Raw genomic sequence first — 23,787 nt, forward strand, 5'->3', positions numbered from 1 at the left:
AGGGGGGGGAGGGGGAGAAAGAGAGAGAGTGGGGAGAGAGAGAGAGGAGAAACAGAGAGAGGGGAGGGAGAGAGGAGTGGGGAGAGAGAGACAGAGGGGGGGGAGAGAGAGGAGAAACAGAGAGAGGGAGGGAGAGAGGGAGAGAGACCGTGAGAGGGAGGGAGGGAGGGGAGGGAGATGAGGACAGCGGTCATTAACATTCAATCTGGCTGTCTGGCATAAAGTGCTGACTGTGTCACTCTGCTGCAGCTCTGTGTGTTTCAGACACATTCTTTACTTAAGTACAAGTACAGTTACTTGTGTTCTGCTCTTTCCGCTCTGTGTGCCACAGTGTGTGTGTCAGGCAGCGATGCCATCATTTGGTTTTAGTCGTTTGTTTGTTTTTTCGCTCTTTGGGTCGTCTGTCTCGCTGGCCAGCCTCCTCTCCCTTCAGCCTCCTCTCCCTTCAGCCTCCTCTCCCTTCTGTCTCGCTGGCCAGCCTCCTCTCCCTTCAGCCTCCTCTCCCTTCAGCCTCCTCTCCCTTCTGTCTCGCTGGCCAGCCTCCTCTCCCTTCTGTCTCGCTGGCCAGCCTCCTCTCCCTTCTGTCTGAGGAGTCTGGCGCCGCAGGTCTCCATAGTGGGATTGCAATGGGCGGCGCTTAGCGGCAGTGCCCTTGGAAAATAGTTTCAAACAATCCAATTTGCCGTTTTTTCAGCATGTAGCAACGAGCTAGCGTGTAGGTTTCTGCCGTTAGCTTGCTAGCTAGTTAGCGTTGTTGTTTTCACTGAGGCGGCAGGGCACTATTTACAGTGACACACAGGGAGGAGGCAGCGGAAGCCGCTCTGATTGACATGGTCGGAGCCAATGACAGAGTTTGTAATAAGCCGGGAGCCGACATCCGGCTGCCACCGAAACAGTCGCTCCAATGGGAGAGCAGAGTAGAGCAGGGGAGGGTTTATCCCTGTTGCCTGTTTCCGTGGCGCCAGACTCCTCGGACGGAAGGGAGAGGAGGCTGGCCAGCGAGACTACTTTTTGGGTAACTAGATACTCGCGTCGCCCATGTTTCCTGAACAGAATTGTTTCCTGGAGCACAGCTGCACTTTGGTTCTGGGCGGATGTCGTGGTGTGTAGAGCATAAGTTGCTATGGTGATCTATCTCGGTAAGAAGTTAACTAGCGTTGTGGTACGGCAAACCTAGGGTTAAACCTGAAGTTACCTCGCTAAGCCACTAATCTTGCTTCGTGGTACAGCCTACCTACAGGTTGTGTGTTTCTCTCATGAGATCTAGCAACACTGGTGTGTGTGCAGTGTGTGTGTGCGTGTGCGTGTGTGTGCGTGTGTCTGTGCAGTGTGTGTGTGTGTGTGTGACTGGTCACTAGACCCCATATAGCGGTAATCCTATTAGGCCTAATGAAGACAGCAGACAGTAGAGCTGCTTCACACTCAGGCTACGTTGGTGTTATTGTTCAGGGAGAGCATACATTTGATTTGACATGACTGACTGAGAACACCTTCAAAAAGAAGAACAGCAATGATCAAAACTAATATGATGCAGGACTACAGTCTGCAGAGGCAAGTGAGACAGAGTCAGGATTCAAATATGTCAAAGCTTGCAAAACGCATGGTTTGCTGATGTGGCTAGCAGTTAGAAACAGGAAGGTGTCTGATGTGGCTAGCAGTTAGAAACAGGAAGGTGTCTGATGTGGCCAGCAGTTAGAAACAGAAAGGTGTCTGATGTGGCTAGCAGTTAGAAACAGGAAGGTGTCTGATGTGACTAGCAGTTAGAAACAGGAAGGTGTCTGATGGCCAGCAGTTAGAAACAGGAAGGTGTCTGATGTGGCTAGCACTTAGAAACAGGAAGGTGTCTGATGTGACTAGCAGTTAGAAACAGGAAGGTGTCTGATGTGACTAGCAGTTAGAAACAGGAAGGTGTCTGATGTGACTAGCAGTTATAAACAGGAAGGTGTCTGATGTGGCTAGCAGTTAGAAACAGGAAGGTGTCTGATGTGGCTAGCAGTTAGAAACAGGAAGGTGTCTGATGTGACTAGCAGTTAGAAACAGGAAGGTGTCTGATGTGGCTAGCAGTTAGAAACAGGAAGGTGTCTGATGTGACTAGCAGTTAGAAACAGGAAGGTGTCTGATGTGGCTAGCAGTTAGAAACAGGAAGGTGTCTGATGTGACTAGCAGTTAGAAACAGGAAGGTGTCTGATGTGACTAGCAGTTAGAAACAGGAAGGTGTCTGATGTGGCTAGCAGTTAGAAACAGGAAGGTGTCTGATGTGACTAGCAGTTAGAAACAGGAAGGTGTCTGATGTGGCTAGCAGTTAGAAACAGGAAGGTGTCTGATGTGACTAGCAGTTAGAAACAGGAAGGTGTCTGATGTGACTAGCAGTTAGAAACAGGAAGGTGTCTGATGTGACTAGCAGTTAGAAACAGGAAGGTGTCTGATGTGGCTAGCAGTTAGAAACAGGAAGGTGTCTGATGTGGCTAGCAGTTAGAAACAGGAAGGTGTCTGATGTGACTAGCAGTTAGAAACAGGAAGGTGTCTGATGTGACTAGCAGTTAGAAACAGGAAGGTGTCTGATGTGGCTAGCAGTTAGAAACAGGAAGGTGTCTGATGTGGCTAGCAGTTAGAAACAGGAAGGTGTCTGATGTGGCTAGCAGTTAGAAACAGGAAGGTGTCTGATGTGATAGCAGTTAGAAACAGGAAGGTGTCTGATGTGGCTAGCAGTTAGAAACAGGAAGGTGTCTGATGTGGCTAGCAGTTAGAAACAGGAAGGTGTCTGATGTGACTAGCAGTTAGAAACAGGAAGGTGTCTGATGTGGCTAGCAGTTAGAAACAGGAAGGTGTCTGATGTGGCTAGCAGTTAGAAACAGGAAGGTGTCTGATGTGGCTAGCAGTTAGAAACAGGAAGGTGTCTGATGTGATAGCAGTTAGAAACAGGAAGGTGTCTGATGTGGCTAGCAGTTATAAACGGGAAGGTGTCGCACCGAGTGGACTGAAAGTTGGACGCGTATAATACATCTATCCTCTCAACATAGTAGGCTAAAGTGTCCATGCAGACTGCAGAGCATACTAAAGTAGCCTATACTGTAGTAGCTATACGTACTGTACATAGATTGTAACCGTAACTATTTATTGAATGCTATTCTACAATTCTTACTTTTACTATCCCATTGACCCTATTTTATTTTATTTTATCCTATTTTATTCTATTTTATTTGACTGTTTTTACGTTTAGGGAGATACTGTGTGATACTGTGTTATGCTATGTTGTGTTATGTGGATATTTCATGCCTGAGTGCGAGCAGCTGCAACTTGTCCCAATTTCCCCCCGGGGATCATTAAAGTATTTCTGATTCTGATTCTGATTCTGATGCTGATTCTGATTCTGATCACCAACATCGTATGTTAATGGTGCCTACTATCACTGAACGTGTATGCTAAAGTGCTAGCATGGAGCACCAGAGCCAATGATTTAATGGGGATACATAAATGGTTTGGTGTCCAATGTTATATAATAAATAAATAATATATAACAGGTAAACATGTGCAGGCGTGGTTGTAGCGCCACCTACCAGTTGTGTGGCCTGGTCTCTCTGGCCATGGCTGTGCCTGCTGAGGAAGGCCAGGGCTGACAGCCGATAGTGGTTAAGAAGGCAGATGATCACGACTACCATCACCGTCATCACCACCAGGATCATTATTATCTGAACAAACTCCAGTTCAGCTGCAACAACACAGAGAGAGAGAAACACACAGAGAAAAACATTTCAATAACCTCCACTCTGTGTTGTATTTGTGTCAGCTGTTCCATCATGGTGGTCCACTGCATAATTAGTTGTTTGGTTCTGTAATCATCTCTAAATATACAGTATAACAACCAGGCCAGGCTACAAAAACAGAGATACCTGAAAAAGAGGATGTTCTGCTGTGGCTGTAAAAGTCAACTGACCAAACTCATGCCAAAATTAGGCACTGCACTCTGTCAGGTCCCCAGCAGCGCACCCCCAAGTTTGAAGTCGATCGGACGAACGGTTCTTGAAATACATTAAAGCTGCGTTCTGATTGGTCGAATTGCACGAAATTCGACACTGCACTTTCTTGGGTGCCCAGCAGTGCACTCACCAAGTTTGAAGTCATCTCCTCTGACATATCTCCCTTCCTCACTACCCTTATCAACTCCTCTCTCCCCTCTCCCCTCCTCCCCCCCCCCCCCCCACCAAATATTTTCCCCACAATTTTTTTTATCCCCCATTAGTGCTAATTTTAATTTATTTATCCTGGTTGCTACTCCACCCTCTGCCCATCTGGGGAGAGCCGAAACTGGCTCCATGCTTCCTCCGAGACATGGGCAGTTAGCCAGCCGCTTCTTTTCACCTGACAGGGGAAGCTTCACCGGTAGGTCATAGCACGTGGGAGGATCACGCTATTCCAACGAGTTCCCCTCCCTCCAAACAGGCGCCCCTAACGACCAGAGGAGGCACCACATCAGCAACCAGGATATTGCATGTTTTGGTGAGGGGTTCCTATATGAAGGAAACCCCCGGGAGGCACGGGGAGAACATGCAAACTCCACACAGAAAGGCCCTTTTGACGACCCCACCTGGGCGATGTGGGCAGTCGAGGACATGCGGACGGGCACGCATTCCTTCAGCGCTTACAGCGTCCCAGGTGGGAATCGAACCCAGGACCTTCGAGCTGTGAGGCGACAGCGCTTACCACTGCACCACCATGCCCCCCTTATCAACTCCTCTCTGTCCTCAGGTCTTGTTCCAGGCTACTCTGAAGACTGCTAGAGTCAAGCCTCTGCTTAAGAAACCCTCCCTTGACCCTACTGCTATCCAGAACTACAGACCTGTCTCTCTTCTCCATGCTCTTCTCTCATTCCTTTCCAAAACCCTCGAACGAGCAGCTTCCCATCAACCTTCTCTCTATCTCTGCCAGAACGACATCCTGGACCCTCAACAAAAATGGCAGACCCCAGTACCTCTGCGGACCACCTGGGGGCTCCAGACCCTCTACTGCAACAAAGAAACCTACAGAGACACCCTGCTTTGAATTGATCTACTGATAATCACTTCATTTGATGTTGTGCTTTGCAATGTGATTCATTCGTCCCTCCAGGAATTTGCCATTTTTGTCATCGCAATAATGAATTCAAATTCAACCAATCTCCACAATATTTGTGGGGGTTTGGAATTTTTCAAAACTCCCACGATTTCTCTGCAAAAACGGCAAAACAGTTTCCTAAACTTGCAATTTTTCTCAGTTACCGCAATTTTACTGCAAAAATAAATAAATCATATAGGCTACTGTAAGCGGCTGTACACGTTGGACCTGTGTTTTCGAGAAGCCAGCACCTTTCTGCAATTCCTTCTCTATGGTAAGGACGCGCTAGGAGCGCTCCTCTTTCAAGGAGCGCACCTGGCGTTTAAGCGCTCTGGGCGTCTCAGCTGAAAACTGCTCGTCAGTCACTCCTCCTACCTCTTCTCCTGCCAGGGGGATCTTCAACCTCCGCTGCTGCCAGAATTGCCAATAATCTGGCTTTCATGTTTACAGTGCGAACAATCAACAACAACAAACAGAGAAAACTAGCTGGCTACCGTCCGTTGCGTCCTGAACTGTACTTGTACTGCGCGCGACAGCAGGGAAAAACAAAACAAAACACAAAAACGCTCCATGCAGGTTTGTGCGCATTGGAAGCGTTCTCCACATTCTGATCTGAAATACACAGGTCCAGTGTGCACAACCGCTAAAACTGCAAAATTTCATTGCAATTTCTGAGAAAAGCCGCTGCAAAATCAGCATTTTTGATCACAACAATCACAAAACTCTTGGAGGGACAGATTAAGTAAGTACAATAGAGTTGTATTATAGTTTAATTATAGTAACGTATTTTCAATATTGCCAGAAATGTGTAGCTTTTCGTTTTTGCCTTCATTTGTATGGTTGTTGGATAGTATCTCTATACAACAATATGCCACATTAAAATACTGTATCTTTGAGATAGAGTATTTTAATGTACAGATACATATACAGAGGAACAGATACAGTATTTAAATGAAGGTCAAATGTCTGATTCACTTGGGTTTTGATTTCAGGGCTGAATTAAGGTAATAAAACCTAGAGGATTGGAAAGCGTGTGTAGATGTTTGATATCCACTATGTCTACAAAGAGAGAGAGAGAAAGAGAGAGAGACATCCGCTGTGTCTACAGAGAGAGAGAGAGAGAGGGAGGCAGAGAGAGAGAGACAAAGGCTGAATGACTGACAGGCCTTGACCCTTGACCCTTCACCCTGACCGTGGGGAGGGGCGGAGCCAGCAGGGACAGCAGGCAGCTCATAATGAGGAGTCTGGTGCATTCGTAATGACCTTATTGGTGTGTGTGTGTGTGTGTGTGTGTGTGTGTGTGTGTGTGTGTGTGTGTGTGTGTGTGTGTGTGCGCGTGTGTGTGTGTGTGCGTGTCGAATATCTGTAGGCCTGTCTGGTGGGCTCGTCGGCCCTCCTCTCCAACCGCCTTCCCCCATAAATAAAGACAGGAACAGTCCAAACAAGTTCATTTCGTCCTAAAAAATAAAAATATTTAGGAATAAAAACACATTTTCTACATCGCTCACTACGGCCTCATGGCATCTCGTTTCAGCTGTATTGAGCTCACGAGGGGCAGCTTTGTGTTACGTGACCATCCCTGCGTTTGAACGGTTTATCAGCGCTCTCTCTCTCCACATAAACACAACCTCGCTCGATAAACACAGAACACAACAAAACACAAGATGTCCTATCACTAAAATACACACATAAACACAACTGCCACACTATTATATGGGCCAGAAGTGATCGTTTTGAGGGGAAACATTTGTATAATTATATCTTTCTTTTTTTTATGAAATAGCTGCATTATTAAGAGACTTGCTGATACCAGTTGTTCAAAATGGCGGAGCCTGTGGGAAGAGAGTGCATATCGCCACCTATCGTAGCGGAGGCAACATGATTCCATCAGAAAAAGAGAGAGAGACAGACAGAGAGAGAGAGACAGAGACAGAGAGAGAGAGACAGAGCGAGAGAGACAGAGAGAGAGAGACAGAGACAGAGAGACAGAGCGAGAGAGACAGAGCGAGAGAGACAGAGAGAGACAGAGAGAGAGAGAGAGAGAGAGACAGAGACAGAGAGACAGAGCGACAGAGACAGAGCGAGAGAGACAGAGAGAGACAGAGAGAGAGAGAGAGAGAGAGAGAGACAGAGACAGAGAGAGAGAGAGAGACAGACAGAGAGAGACACAGAGAGACACAGAGAGAGAGAGAGAGAGAGAGAGACACAGAGAGAGACACAGAGAGAGAGAGAGAGAGAGACAGAGAGAGAGAGAGAGAGAGACACAGAGAGACAGAGAGAGACACATGGCCCCTATAACATGGGATAGACTACAAATCTCCCCAGCAGCTCCCTTGGGGCAGTCATTTATGGATCTCAAACACACACACACACACACACACACACACACACACACACACACACACACACACACACGGCCAATGTCAAGGCTGGCTCACTATAGGTACCTCAGCTGCTACTGTCACGGGGCACCGCACACAAAGAGCACGGGGTCACCCCCCCCCCCCCCACACACACACACACACACCACTGACACCCCACACACACACACCACTGACACCCCCCCCCCCCCACACACACACACACACACACCACTGACACCCCCCCACACACACACACACCACTGACACCCCCCCCCCCCACACACACACAAACACACACACCACTGACCCCCCCCCCCACACACACACACCACTGACACCCCCCCCACACACAAACACCACTGACACCCCCCCCCCACACACACAAACACACACACCACTGACACCCCCACACACACCACTGACACCCCCCCCAAACACACACACCACTGACACCCCCCCCCCCACAAACACACACACCACTGACACCCCCACAAACACAGACACCACTGACACCCCCCCCCCCCCCCCCCCCACACACACACACACACTATCAGCTAGTTTAGCATATTGCTAAATGGGGAGGGGGGTTGCAGTTTATTTAGGTCAAGGACTCAGCACCTTGGAGAGCGTCAGTGTGTCAGAGTGACTCACTGGACTCATGTCAGTGTGTCAGAGTGACTCACTGGACTCATGTCAGTGTGTCAGAGTGACTCACTGGACTCATGTCAGTGTGTCAGAGTGACTCACTGGACTCATGTCAGAGTGACTCACTGGACTCATGTCAGTGTGTCAGAGTGACTCACTGGACTCATGTCAGTGTGTCAGAGTGACTCACTGGACTCATGTCAGTGTGTCAGAGTGCCTCACTGGACTCATGTCAGTGTGTCAGAGTGACTCACTGGACTCACTGGACTCATGTCAGTGTGACTCACTGGACTCATGTCAGTGTGTCAGAGTGACTCACTGGACTCATGTCAGTGTGTCAGAGTGACTCACTGGACTCATGTCAGTGTGTCAGAGTGACTCACTGGACTCATGTCAGTGTGTCAGAGTGACTCACTGGACTCATGTCAGTGTGTCAGAGTGACTCACTGGACTCATGTCAGTGTGTCAGAGTGACTCACTGGACTCATGTCAGTGTGTCAGAGTGACTCACTGGACTCATGTCAGTGTGTCAGAGTGACTCACTGGACTCATTCTACTTGATGCTGCTCACCTGCTGAAACCTGTGCCTCTCCAGCCGTTGCAGTTGCCAGCCGCTTCTTTTCACCTGACAGCGGGGAGCTTCACCGGCAGGACGTAGCACGTGGGAGGATCACGCTATTCCCACCAGTTCCCTTCCGCCCCAAACATGCGCCCCGACCGACGGGAAGAAAACTGTCTATTTACATGGAGTAACAGCACGCTGCCATCTGGCCCCGATGCAGCGCCATTCAAGGACTAGCTTGGACACTATTTAGCTCAAAACAACGCCTAGGAGGCTCAGAATCACACCGGAGAACACTGGGTGAGTCGTCAGATCATAATTAATGTGAGGAGAGGGCTCCAGGTTCAAATAAACCAAAATTCTCCTTTAAAGGGCTCGCGCCGCGTGAACTACAGTAATCACATGGGGGGAAAAAACAATTTTTCACATGAGTGGGGCACGCGCTAACCCCACCGTGACGTCACGATGCACCAAATCTCCCATTCATTTGAGGGCACAAAAAAAGCAGGTTTGAACCCATAGAGGGAACTTATGCTGCTGAAAATGATACAAATGGTACAAGGGTAACAGTTTGGTCTCAAATGTGGAAATTTTGACCAGAATTCTTCACACACCACCCCCATAGTCATATATATTGGTTAAAAGCTGAAAAAAAGTGTTTTGGGGGTAAGTTACACTTTAAGGTTTGTTTGACATAACACCTAACCTTACATTCAGTTCAATGAGATGAACATTAACTCATTGAGTGCCAGCCACTTTTGGAGAACGGATGCTCCCAGTGCCAGAGTTTTCAGAGCGTTTTCAGTGATTTCTCGAGGCCCACAGAATATTGTGTGATATTACTATGTAAACACCGAACACGCAAAAAGAACAAGGAGACTCTATTGTATCATCAGCAAAAAAAAGTTTATTGATACCATTTTCCGTTCTTTAGTTATGAGCCGGAGAAGATAGGTTGTTTTCAGCGTTTTCAGGCTTTTCAAATTATTAGCTGAGATAATCCGCCTTTTGTGAAATGCAGCATTTCAAGCACATTCACTGAGTCTGAAGATAATATTTTCTGATGTAGTGACGTAGTTGTTGTGTGATGCCCTGCGTGCCCCACCCCCTCCCCCCCTCCCCCCGTAAACTCCTCCCCACACTGCACACAGCCTCACGCAACCATTATATTTTCGGAGTGCTGCGTTTGTGTGCTGCTGTCGGCTCTCAGCGCCACAGCAGGGAAGAGCCAACCCGGATTGCTGAATGGTTTGGCGTCAGGGGCTGCTTTCCTGGCTGCTAATCGGGTGGAGAAACTATACAGACAGACAGACAGACAGACAGGGACAGAGGGGCTCAGTTGTGAGCGCGGATTGACTCCTGTTCGGAGCCAATGTCAGCTCCCGCGACAGAGCAAATGGCTCTGGGAGCATGCATCGGTTTGTCTTTGATCCACGGCTTTTAGGCTGTTTCTCGGACCTGTCTCTAATCTGGACTGCACCGAGCAAGCACTGTCGCCACCTAATGAGTCCGTAAAATAGGTTATACACCTTCAATACCTACAATAATTGGACAGGAGATGCAGGGGGCTTTGATCGATGCCCCACCGTCAAAAAACGCATTGGACGTCTTTCGACGTCCATGGCACTCTACGTCACTATTTAATTGGACGTCCTTCGACGTCCATGGCATTCAATGAGTTAATTTGAGTATTTAATGTGATTTGAGAGAATGAAAGAACATGAGAGAAAAATCCATCCTTGATTTCAACCATATCATCCAGCCCTATTTTTGTTCTAGCCTCCCTGGACAAAAATGCACCAGCCGCCACTGCCCGAATGCATGATTTGTTGGGGACACACGATTAATTAAATCAATTATTAATGATAAAAAGGTAGACTGAAAGCATACAGACACATTTAGTAGAAGCCACATTTTGTAAGTGGTTCTCAACCTGTGGTACGGAAATGTCCTCCACTGCTTACAGAGCAGTGAGTTAGTGCAGACAGACAGACAGTCAGTCAGACAGGCAGACAGACAGTCAGTCAGACAGACAGACAGACAGACAGACAGAGAGACAGACAGTCTGACAGACAGACAGACAGTCAGACAGACAGACAGTCAGTCAGACAGAGAGACAGACAGACAGACAGTCAGACAGACAGACAGACAGACAGTCAGTCTGACAGTACATTTGGCTATTAGTCACCAGTGAGGCCCGGCTGGTTTCCATTACCGTCTTTGTCCTGCGGGGACCGGCCGGCCCGTCTGGCAGCAGCCTGGCAGGGGGAGGTGAGCTGATGTGGGTCCCTCCCCCCCCCCCCCCCCCCGCAGTCTCCCACACTAGCTAAGCTGTAGACTGTAGACTAGTCTGCGTCTAGCCAGCTCTGAGCCAGCCGCCTCATTACAATGAATGTGCCAAGTTAGCCAAGACTCTCTCTCCTCTAGTGACCAACAGCGGTGTGTAGTAGGACCAATGCATTATTCAATCAAGTGTAACCTCAATGACAGCGATACACCTCCACACACACACACACACACACACACACACACACACACACACACACACACACACACACACACACACACACACACACACACACACACACACACACACACACACTTCCATCATTTGCAGCCGAGAATAGAGCCAAAGTCACGCATTTAAAAACAAATTAAGTTTTCTTTTTGGTCCGAGTGAAATGGTCTATGGTCTCTCCTGATGCTAAGGATATCGGAATCGCTTGGTTTGACCAAGTACAACTATTGTATATGCATTTTACGATAGGTCTATGGAAAATAAATGGCGTTTGAAAACCCTTGGTTCGTATGCTGAACGCGGAAGTGAGCGTGACTTTGGCACCATTCATCTGGCCTGGAAAACCAGTGGGCCACAGACAGTGGGAGAGGCACGATGTGTCCTAACGATGTCACATCATGTCTCCGCTCACACACACATTCATTTCTTCAAAGCGGGTCAAACACAAGCAGAGCGGTTACAATGTAGCGGAGTCTGGCTGCAGGGGGATCAACCAATTAGAATTAGCCCACACTGACGCGCTTTAGCTCGCCCGGAAATGCGCCAAACGGTCTGGATTTGTGGCCAAAACGGCTCCAATAAGAACAGCAGAGGCTTGACAGACTTACATATATCCATGCCCTGCGGCTGCGGCTGGGATCCGGTGCAGTTGCAGGAGCAAAAACCATTGGACTTCGTGTTGCTGGAGCTTCCCGGGACCGTTCTGTTTCGCATGGGGCTGCCTGGGGGGAACGGGACGCCCTGTGGCCGGGGAGCGAGGCTGTGCCCCGGCCCCTACCCCGAATACACATCCTCCATGATCACAGGCGGCTCTGCCCTGCTGCCGAATACCAAGCCCGCATCTTCACATGCTGCCTGCTCTGCTCTGCTCTGCTCGCTCTCTCTCCTGCTCTCTTCTGTCGGCGCACACTGGTTCCTCGGCTGCGCTCCGCGCTGCGCTCAGTGCGCTGCGCTGCGGGCTCTGGGCTGCCTGGCTCTGACAGCAGCAGTGGGGGAGGGAGGGAGGAGAGAGACTGGCTGGCTGGTGACAATGGCAGAGGGGGGAGAGGAGAGGGGCTTGTCTGGCGTTTACAATTACAGCCACCAACAAATCCAGACAGCCATTGAAAAAGATAGCCTTTCAGTGACCCTGGAGACTAGCACAGAGACTGTTGCTCTACAAAACCTAATGACACGTTCTAGAATCTAGATTATGTGCCCCCCCCCCCCCCCATTGGTTAACTATGCACTCAATTAGAAAGTCACCAATCAACTGAATAAATAAACGGATAAAGATAATAGGTAGCATACATGACATAACCCAAACAAATCATTTCAAAAGCAGACCTTGCTGCATAGAGCCTCAGCCTACAGTGGTTCTCAACATGGGGTCTGGGGACCACCAGGGTTCACCAATACCTCATTTACAAGATGTGAACACAATTATAGAATGAAGAATGAAGAACCAGTTTGATCATAGTTTTACTGTTCTCTCTCCACCTAGGCACCTGTAGGCACCTACAATACAAATACATCCACCTACGCACCTACAATACAAATACATCCACCTAGGCACCTACAATACAAATACATATGGAATTCTGGACAAAACATATCTGACAATAGATATTTTTTCAGATTTGGGTCAGAGAGAAAAAACCACACCAACGGGGGTCCATCCATGGCCCTATTTTGTTTACCATTTTAGCGGTTCTTATGAAAAAAGTTGAGAATCACAATCACCGCTAATGCACTTTAAACCATGGTCTGGGTGAATACTCTTTGCTGATTGGCCGGCAGGTGTGCGTTAAACAACATAGTCCGGTTCTAAATTCATCTATTATAAAAGGGAGCATGTGTGCAATGTTCTCCATTTCAATTTTGTCCCGGAAGTGATGTTCACAGTGATGTCACTTGAGCAATTGTGCATTGTGACATCACTGATGACATAATAATAATAATACATTGGATTTATATAGCGCTTTTCCTAGTGCTCAAAGACGCTTTACAATACACAATAAAACAACTTTCATAGAGAGAAAACAATTAGGAAATAAGAAAGGTGGGAGAGAAATGTACTTCATGGGTTGAAAAGCAAGGCTAAAGAGGTGGGTTTTGAGGGCTTTTTTGAAGGATGAGAGAGTGTCTGCCTGACGGATAGGGCTGGCATCATCAGTGATGTCATAAGAGCATTTGTGATATCATCAGTGATGTCATAAGAGCAAGTGAGCCCGCACAACGGGCGAGGCCGCGTAGCGGTCGAGCTGCGAATGTGAGCTGCAGGGCCTAGGAATCGAGCGCGCAAGATGCCTAGTGTTCTAAAAAATTCACAAATGCTTTCATTTCATATTGGGTGTTTTTACATTATTTTTGGGTCATTCTGCCTTTAAGACAGGACAGGAGGTGGGGAGAGAGAAGGGATGACATGCGGCAAAAGACCACGGCTCAGATTCGAACCCGGGTCGGCCATGTGAAGGACTTAGGCCTTTGTGCTACGCGCTCTACCAGGTGAACCACCAGGACACCTTTATTTCATGTTGTTGACAAGTAATAAGAGAACATGTAGACTAGAGCGATCAACCTCACCAGTAGCGAGCACACTGAAAGAATCGACAAAAAGTCAGGTGCAAAAGGCAAAAACAAATGTGTAGAAGCGAGAAGAAGCCAGCACAGGAACAACGGACGTTTCAGCCCACAGGCCTTTTTCAGCATTGTGCTGTAGAAGGCAGAAATGACATCTATACAATCATACCACAAGTACATTCAATTATTCAATAAAGTATTTTGTGTGCTGGCTTATTCTCACTTCTAGATCATGTAGAGTGAGCCAGTCCTTATTCATATCATAATAACATCATGAAGGGGCTGATTTTCCAATAATGACCAGCTGGCTGGACATGATCCCTTATTGCACGGTTACATACTCAATCAATCAATTATTTGACACAAAATATAACAACAACAACAATGATTTTATTGATTTGAAAATGATTTCATTGCTTCCGCCCACCCCAAAAAATTGTCTGTATCCATCTTGCTGGGGCTGGGCAATTGACGCACCTAGAAACAATTAAGATAATATTACATTTGTTAACCAGCGTTAGCTTGGACATGCTGCTAAATGTAACACAGCAGCCAGGTAGAAACAACAAAAAGTTAGCTAGCAACAGTCCGTTAAAATGGCAAGGTAGCAAACACCCCTCTCTGATACTATTGCTTTCTTCATTAGAAACCTCTGAGACGACTCCAGGTAACATTATAATGTTAGTGCTAAACCCAATGTTAGCGCTAAACCTATTGTTAGCGCTAAACCCAATGTTAGCGCTAAACCTAATGTTAGGGCTAAAGCCACTACCCTCACGCGCCAAGGAAGACAACACAAGGAGACAAGGCGTGGGCGAGCAGAGCAGTGGCTGCAGAGATGGATCCAAATCACCAGTCACATGATTTGCTTAAATATAAACCACAAAGAGTTTCTTAGCAAAACAAGTGGGAAGAGAAAACACTCAACAGATCTTGTTGGGTTTTTGAGAAGTGCACATAACCTACAGAGAGCCCGTAAATATACAGGTATGGATTTACCAAAACCCATATCAGCCCCACAGAACATGAACGCTCATTTAAATCACAAGTCATTTTTACCGTTGGGCTTCCTGCTTCTGTATTCAATGAATGGACTTATGAAAAGTCGTTGCTGCGAGAGGTTTTGCAGCAAGAAGGAAGTGGAAAGCTGCCACTGCAGCTGTATTAAGCTGTCACTCATGCCTCCCCCTGGTGGAACATCCTGTCATTACCACCAGGAGCTTTGGAACATATTGAAGGCAAGGAATCTGTTTTTTTGTGTTAACCATCAATGCTTACCCCATGTTAACCCCATGTTAACCCCATGTTAACCCCATGTTAACCCCATGCATAAACGGGCTGCTCCGTTAACATTCAAGCTGTTTTGGGGATTATATACATATCATATATATAAATGCTGAATTAAGCACAATACTGGACTTCTTACTTCACGTTGGAAGGCAGTGAGATGATCTCTCTATATGCATTTTAATCCATCCCAGCAATGGACCGGACGAGGCTACGGCCTGGATTTAGGTGTGACGCCAGCGACACGCTGACAGATAATCCATCCAATCACCTGCCAGGTATTTTTCGAGAGTGCCCGCCTTTTAATCCATCCAATCACCTGCCAGGTTTTTTTCGAGAGCGCCCGTAGTAGGCAAAATTAACAGCATGTTTCACCATACACAAACCTCTGCTGATATTTACTCGTCATTATGCTTCAGCAGAAATATTTCACATTAACCTTTAAAGGACCAGTGTGTAGGATTTAGTGGCACCTAGTGGTGAGGTTAGAGATTGCAACCAACTGAATACCCCTCTGTGCAGGAGAATCTACGGTGGCCGCGAAACTGCAAAAACCACGAAAGGCCATCTCTAGAGGCAGTGTTTGGTTTGTCCATTCTGGGCTACTGTAGAAACATGGCGGTGCAACATGGTGGGCAAGTATGTAGATATAAAGGGCTCAAAGGTAACGTAATGATTCTTATTTTTAGGCTATTAAAAAACACTTCTGAATAATTATAATCCATGTCTGCCAAGTCTGTCCCGCTAGATGCCAATCAATTCTATAGTTTGAGGCGATGTCTCGTCATAGACGCTGGGTTAGCTGGCTCAGCCTGGCTGGGGGCGTGGTCAGGGTGGGGTAAATCCCTCGTTCTATCCATTCAGCAAGTTAGAATTTAGCTGCTAGCCCAGCCCAGGCAGACACGATCGGGGATTTGACCACCGCAGTAAACGCACATCTGAACAGACGTCTTGTGTTCTGCTCTAGAATCTCCAAACCTGTAGTTAGAGCCACAGCACCTTCCTTTGGTGAGTCAGCCCATTGAGATATATGGGCAGTTTTACCCCACTCGCGCGCCAGCCGTATAACATTTTGTGGGCGTTCCCACACATGCCGACTGTCTCTATACACTGGACCTTTAGGGCTCATTATACTCGAGCAAGCTCCGTGGGGGTGGAGCTCAGCGAGTCTCCGCGAGTCACCGTGTGGACCTCGCGCTGGGGCAGATGCTTTTATACTCAGAAGTGATCAGCCAAGTGATCAGCATGTATTGTACAATGGTAATAGTGAGAACAGCCCGTGAAAAGTCGCAATGAAACGCTATTATGTGCAGTACTGAGTGCGCTTTCACTCTCAAACGACCGTACATCAGCATATGAAGGAATCACCAAACTTGTTTTTACTGAAAGCCGTTTTAGTTCTCAGCCCTGATAGCCTACTCTGTGCTGCTTTTAATCTCTCTCAATCATGCTCTCAACACAACACATTTACTTGGTGAAATGACTAAAAACGAACAGTTGCAAATCAAAGTTTATAGCCTACCACATGGGTTAAGAAATGTGGTGAAAACACAGCTCAGTGTTCAGGGCTCAGTGGCTTGAAAGCGGCCATGTTTGGAGAGAAGCCGTGCGGAGGTCACGCTGAGAGAAATATCTTCAGGTACGCGGTGGGCGCCCTACGGAGGTAGCGAATAACCACGCCCAACAAATTTGCGTCATTTGACGTGCCCGGCCCTCGCTCCACCCCCGCGCCCTTCACGGCATGGTGAGCATAAAGCAGCCTTTAAGGGGCTTTATAACTTAAGTTGATGATGCTAAGTTACAAGATAGCTTTGCTAATGCAGATGTTGACTAGAAGAGCTAGTGAGAGAAGCACCGTCTCTGATAATGCTACGTCATCCATTCAAGTTCTGTGTCCGGCCCTGTGCAGAGTCACACCTAGTCCAGACATGTAAAACACACATGTAGAAATCAACCTTTAAGGTATACTATATAACAAACATAATTTTATCTGCATAGAAAAGTTTCCCCTCAAAAAGATAAATTCTGAACCACACAAAACTGTGGCAGTGTGTTGATGTGGTCAGACGCTGCCCCCTGTGTGTATTTTCATGGTTGGACATTGTTCTGTGTTCATGTGGTCAAGTGAGCTTGACAATACATAGAGAGAGAGAGCGCCAGAAAACCGTTGAAACGCAGGGATTAAACCTGTTTCCAGGTCGTTTCACAGCGGTTATGTTACAAAAGCACAAATAAACACACATACACCTCCAAACCATCGAGGTATGAGCTCCAAACAGCTCGCAAAATGATCTGGGAAGGAGCTCCATTTCCTGGTTTAGCCCGCTCTGCTGAGGCGAACCACTCTCAGAACATCTTAGCGATGCTATTGGCTGGGCTGTTGCACTGTGAGCGATGTTATTAGCTGGTCGCGATACATCCCACATGCTCCTCTACACAATGGATCCGCACCAAAATCAGGCAGGGGGCAGCGTCTGACCACATAAACACACTGCCACAGTATTGTGTGGTTCAGAATTGATGTTTTTGAGGGGAAGCCTTTCTATAAGGATAAAAAAAAGTTGTATAGTTGCATAGTATACCTTTAAACTTTAAAACTGTTTGGGTAATCGCTGCAGCCTTGAGCAGTTCAGTGTGTGTTGGAATTCCATAGTTGTTTAATTCACCTCCGCTCTGCCATGTGATCCTGTTGACTCCCTCCACTCCTCCAGGGGGCGTCTCAGAGGGAGAGCCCACAGCCTGCTCTGCAGTCAGGGCTTGAGTTTAAGCCAGGGGTGGAGGATGGTGAGGATGGAGAGGACGGAGGAGGCCAGGCCGCAGGCCCCAACCCAGCCTGGGCCTGTGGGGTAGAGCCCCAGGCGGTCCAGAGGAATAAACACGTCACAGCTGTTCTTCAGCAGGTCCAGCAGCAGGGGAGGGTTGCAGTACAGCACTGTCACCAGCAGGTGGAGCTCTCTGCGGAGACGGGCCGTGAGGAGAGGCAGGACGCCGGGCGGAGAGGGGAAGGGGTCACCGCCGGGGGAGGGAGGGGGTTTGGAGGCTTGGCTCCGGGCCTCACGTTCCATCAGGAGGCGGAGCTCGTAGGCGTCACGGGTCAGGTTAAGGATCAGAGCAAAGAGGTAGTACCTGCAGGTGTAGAGAGGGGGAGACACTCTTAAAGAGGTAGTACCTGCAGGTGTAGAGAGGGGGAGACACTCTTAAAGAGGTAGTACCTGCAGGTGTGGAGAGGGGGAGACACTCTTAAAGAGGTAGTACCTGCAGGTGTGGAGAGGGGGAGACACTCTTAAAGAGGTAGTACCTGCAGGTGTGGAGAGGGGGAGACACTCTTAAAGAGGTAGTACCTGCAGGTGTGGAGAGGGGGAGACACTCTTAAAGAGGTAGTACCTGCAGGTGTGGAGAGGGGGAGACACTCAGAGATAATCACAAGCAGGGTGCCAAATACAGGGGGTCTCGGGGGGTCTGAGACGCCTTGATTGACACTTCAGACATGAGCCCACGAAGCGGGCGAGACATGAGCGCACGAAGCGGGCGAGACATGAGCGCACGAAGCGGGCGAGACATGAGCGCACGAAGCGGGCGACACCTCGAGAGCAAACCAACGAGGCACGGTAGAAATGAGCGCTGCCAGTTGAGCGCGAGCAGTTGAGTGCGAGCATGTGAGGCAGGGAGGGAGGCGAGAAAGGAGCGCGCAATATTTCGAGTCGATATACTCGACAAAAATATATACGCAACAATTTTGTTTTTGCTCTTATTTTTTCATGCGTTGAACAGAAAAACATCTAAGATACTTCTATGCACACAAAGTCTTACAAAGTCTTTACTTACTTCTCTCAGACTTTGTTCACAAATGTCTTGAAATCTGTGTTAGTGAGCACTTGTCCTTATAATCCATCCACCTGACAGGTGCGGCCTATCAAGATGCAGATTAAACAGCATGATTACCTGCACAGGTGTGCCTCGGACTGGTCACAGGAAAAGGCCACTTGAAGGCCACTCGTTAACCACGTCATAAGCATGTCGTCACCACAAGCTGACAAGTTCCATTTCAAGGCAGCATAACACCTTGGAGATGGCTTATGGTTCAGTAGTGAAACAGCTCTGCTGAACATTCCTGCAGTCAGCGTGCCAACTCCCAACTTGTGACATCTGTGACATCGACTGTCAAGATATGATGTAAACATCATATCTTGATTTCAGAAACCTGGATAAGCCCTGATCCCGGTTTTGAGAAACCCGGTTATTCTAGGTGGAGTTCTCCAATAGAAACCGGGATACTGGTGCATGTATACACCTTATCTAGGCTTGACTGCAGCAGACTACCTGCACAGGCGCGGCTTGAACAAATTCTCACTTCTGGAGCGATGATGAAATTGAGTTTGTCTTTCGGCAATCTGGGAACCCAGAGTCTATTTTTATTTGAAAAATAGACTCTGGGACAGCCCTACCATTTCCCCCAGCTTCCTGTACAGCGCGCCTCTCCTTCCACCGTCACTTCCTTTTCCGCGTCTGTGCTCCACTGTAAATAGCAACTTGCGCCGCGACTTTCCAGTAATCTTCCACTGTTGTTTTAAGATGAGTTGATGTCTTCTATGCAGTGTGTTTATGCATTAACGTTATTAGTGAATAGCCAAAATGGACGCTTAAAATGAAAGCGGAAGTGACGGAAAGCCACGTCACTTCCTTTTCCGCGTCTGTTTCGGCTATTTGCTAATAACGTTAGCTCTCTGAGGAACCTGTGGGCTCACCTGAAGGCTCTCTGAGGAACCTGTGGGCTCACCTGAAGGTTCTCTGAGGAACCTGTGGGCTCACCTGAAGGTTCTCTGAGGAACCTGTGGGCTCACCGGAAGGTTCTCTGAGGAACCTGTGGGCTCACCTGAAGGTTCTCTGAGGAACCTGTGGGCTCTCTGAGGAACCTGTGGGCTCACCTGAAGGCTCTCTGAGGAACCTGTGGGCTCACCTGAAGGTTCTCTGAGGAACCTGTGGGCTCACCTGTGGGCTCTCTGAGGAACCTGTGGGTTCACCTGAAGGCTCTCTGAGGAACCTGTGGGCTCACCTGAAGGTTCTCTGAGGAACCTGTGGGCTCACCTGAAGGCTCTCAGAGGAACCTGTGGGCTCACCTGAAGGTTCTCTGAGGAACCTGTGGGCTCACCTGAAGGTTCTCTGAGGAACCTGTGGGCTCACCCGAAGGTTCTCTGAGGAACCTGTGGGCTCTCTGAGGAACCTGTGGGCTCACCTGAAGGTTCTCTGAGGAACCTGTGGGCTCTCTGAGGAACCTGTGGGCTCACCTGAAGGTTCTCTGAGGAACCTGTGGGCTCTCTGAGGAACCTGTGGGCTCACCTGAAGGCTCTCTGAGGAACCTGTGGGCTCACCTGAAGGTTCTCTGAGGAACCTGTGGGCTCACCTGAAGGTTCTCTGAGGAACCTGTGGGCTCACCTGAAGGTTCTCTGAGGAACCTGTGGGCTCACCTGAAGGTTCTCTGAGGAACCTGTGGGCTCACCTGAAGGCTCTCTGAGGAACCTGTGGGCTCACCTGAAGGCTCTCTGGCTCCATGTGGTCTGGTCAAGGCGGGGCAGCAGACCGGTCTTGCCCGCCCACAGGAGGTTGTCACAGGCGAAGTACATGGCTCTGTTCAGGTGAGCCACCGTCAGGCAGAGCCGCAGCACTGAGTCCGACAGGTGCACTGCCCGCTTAGCCGCCTCCAAAGCCTCTACCGAGTTACCCAGACGCAGCACTGCAACACACACACACACACACACACACAGTACAGTCAATACCCTCACACTCTGTGGCTCAGGAAAGAGTCTAAAAATTACATCGGTACTAACAAGTACTGATTCACCTCAAATCAATAGGTGTGTGAAATGATCTAAATCAGAGCTTATCAAAGTGGGAGGTGGGCCTCCCCAGGCGCGCTCCAAACAGTTTCAGGGGAGGCTCAGTGAATGATAGTGGAAAAAAACTTACAATAGTTATCAAAAGGAGATCACATAAACCTAAACGCTAAACCTAGCCCTCGATAACAGAAGCTAAACCTAGCCCTCGATAACAGAAGCTAAACCTAGACCTCGATAACAGAAGCTAAACCTAGACATCGATAACAGAAGCTAAACCTAGCCCTCGAAAAACAGAAGCTAAATCTAGACCTCGATAACAGAAGCTAAACCTAGACATCGATAACAGAAGCTAAACCTAGACCTCGATAACAGAACCTAAACCTAGACCTCGATAACAGAAGCTAAACCTAGACCTCGATAACAGAAGCTAAACCTAGACATCGATAACAGAAGCTAAACCTAGCCCTCGAAAAACAGAAGCTAAATCTAGACCTCGATAACAGAAGCTAAACCTAGACATCGATAACAGAAGCTAAACCTAGACCTCGATAACAGAACCTAAACCTAGACCTCGATAACAGAAGATAAACCTAGACCTCGATAACAGAAGCTAAACCTAGACCTCGATAACAGAACCTAAACCTAGACCTCGATAACAGAAGCTAAACCTAGACCTCGATAACAGAAGCTAAACCTAGACCTCGATAACAGAAGCTAAACCTAGACCTCGATAACAGAAGCTAAACCTAGACCTCGATAACAGAAGCTAAACCTAGACCTCGATAACAGAAGCTAAACCTAGACCTCGATAACAGAAGCTAAACCTAGACCTCGATAATAGAAGCTAAACCTAGCCCTCCTAGATAATAGTCTAAATGTGTGCTTTGGTTAAAGAGACCATTCATATTAAGAGTTTCGGTAGTTTGGGGAATTGTACAGTTTTTCTCACTTTCCCTAGCCTGGTGTCAGCACTCTTCATATGGGTCTGGACCCAAGCCCATCCACTGCTTTTTTCTCAGGACAGATACTGTCCGGGACACCTGATTGGCTGGTCGATGTAGGCGGCGGGACTTATCTAACATTACCGATGACGCATTACATAGCGCTGCAACAACACACCTAAATAGCTAGCTAGTTGTTAGCTACGTTTGCTAAGCCCACTACTGCTGCTGTAACCACTTCATCGGCACCGGGCTCAAAACGCCAGTTTGAGGGACCAAACGTTTCACTTGTTAACCAGTTTGAGTCACGCTCTTTCCACTAACCCATCAGCTTTGAAATGTGTTGGTGCTGGTAGCTGCTTGTGGCTTGCAGCTAAAGTGAAAAAAAAAAAAAAAAAAAAGTTAACAGTTGCCGGTGTAGATATACCGGATGTAGCAGACAGACGGTTGCCGGTGTAGTGTAGTGTACTCTGAAGTATGTGAAACAGCCATATCAGGCTATCTTTGCTCAATTAAAGAGTGTGTGTGTGTGTGTGTGTGTGTGTGTGTGTAGGGGGGGTGACTTTCCAAGCTTTGTCTGAGGGGAGGCCCACAGTCTCAGATTTTGAAATTCTTTTCTAAATAAATAACATTCTAAATACATAACATTGTTGAAATTGATAAGTTTGGACTTATTATTTTGTATTATTATATTATTATACAACTGCAATTACATGTTCGCAATAACTGTCACTCACGCTTCCTCGTCAGGCTCATGTGGCCCTCCAGCTGATGGATGGTTTGTAACAGCTCCGCCCCGGCCCCGCCCCTCTGAAGAGTGTAGCCAATCAGAGTGCAGGCATACTGAGCAGCCCTGTGACATCACAACACAAGGACACTTGGCTTTTTACAAAAGATCAAAGATGCATTACATAATACTGTATTAGAAATGTCCATGGTCAAAACAGGTGCTGAAAATATAGAAAAAGTTCAAAGCAAATTCCAGTTAAAACTGTGAATGATAGCCCAACCAACGACCATTATAACGAAACTACATGCAGTATTATTAACTGCTGCTGACAGCTAGCCTTAACAGGTGTTATAGAATAGAAATTGACAGCCAAAAGGTAAACAGCAACAACTTGAAGAAAACCACTTGTGATCAAAAAGATGGAACCAGGAGTCAGAAGTCATCTTAAATGAAGTATTTAACACAGATCTTGGCCAAGAGATGCACTCTTGTATATTCACGAATGGAAAGTCAGACATACTTATAGGACACACATCAGATTCCATCTGTCTTGACGCATATTTGAAGGCTAATCTGCAGACAACCTATCTGGTATTCTGGCTCTGTACAGGACATAGCAACACGGTGACAGGGTACAGTGTGAGCTGCAAATGTGCGCTACAGGCTGAATATGATGTCTGTCTATGTATGTACAATAACTATGTGTAACTTAAATGAAAATGTGTATGAATATATTAACTAGTGTATATAGTGATAGTAATAGTGTATAGTCTGCATACAGGTCACTATATAGTAGAATACTGCTTGCTTAAATACAATGGCCCATCTATACCAAAATCACTTCCAGGGGAGAACTCAAGTACAAACATTTGCTTTGTAGGCATAAACAAAAGTAATGATGATGTCACATTAGAAAACATATTAGCTCCAGTCACATTTTAATTGAACCTGGATTCTGATGTGCTGATAATAAACCCCCCCCCCCCCCCACACACACACACACACCATGTCACTTTAAGTGACTGCACATTACATTTGTTAGTTATTTGACATGACATGACTCTTTTCTATGTTGTTTTATGTTCTAGCTACTACTGATGTGATCGCCATGCTGCTACTTGCACTGAAGACAGTTCTCTCTGTAATCTGATTACTTAAAGTGATTCTAGATACAATAACAAGCGAAGGTTAAGGTTACCTGAACACCCTCTCCTTGGCTTGGCTCTGGGCGTTAAAGCGAACCCAGTAGTCCAT

The 23,787-nt window shown here is 47.5% G+C and overlaps 1 protein-coding gene and 1 pseudogene across 2 annotated transcripts in view; both read right to left on the reverse strand.

Moving 5' to 3' along the window:
- LOC310785112 (protein TMEPAI pseudogene) overlaps positions 1–11,893 on the reverse strand; it is a 16,745-nt pseudogene extending 4,852 nt beyond the window's left edge. The window contains exons 1-2 of the transcript in view: positions 11,788–11,893; positions 3,558–3,709 (exon numbers count right to left, since the gene is read on the reverse strand). The product of the transcript in view is annotated as a protein TMEPAI pseudogene (transcript). The remainder of the gene's footprint in view (positions 1–3,557; positions 3,710–11,787) is intronic.
- Positions 11,894–17,778: 5,885 nt separating this feature from the next.
- Positions 17,779–23,787, reverse strand: pex11b (peroxisomal biogenesis factor 11 beta; the record flags this gene model as incomplete). Its single annotated transcript, XM_083646794.1, has 4 exons — positions 17,779–18,154; positions 20,558–20,759; positions 22,541–22,656; positions 23,732–23,787. 4 exons carry the CDS (start codon positions 23,785–23,787, stop codon positions 17,779–17,781), a joined length of 750 nt encoding a protein of 249 aa, XP_083502920.1.

The sequence above is a fragment of the Poromitra crassiceps genome, assembly GCF_964638095.1.
Source record: "Poromitra crassiceps genome assembly, chromosome: 11".
NCBI classification, from domain to species: Eukaryota; Metazoa; Chordata; class Actinopteri; order Beryciformes; family Melamphaidae; genus Poromitra; species Poromitra crassiceps.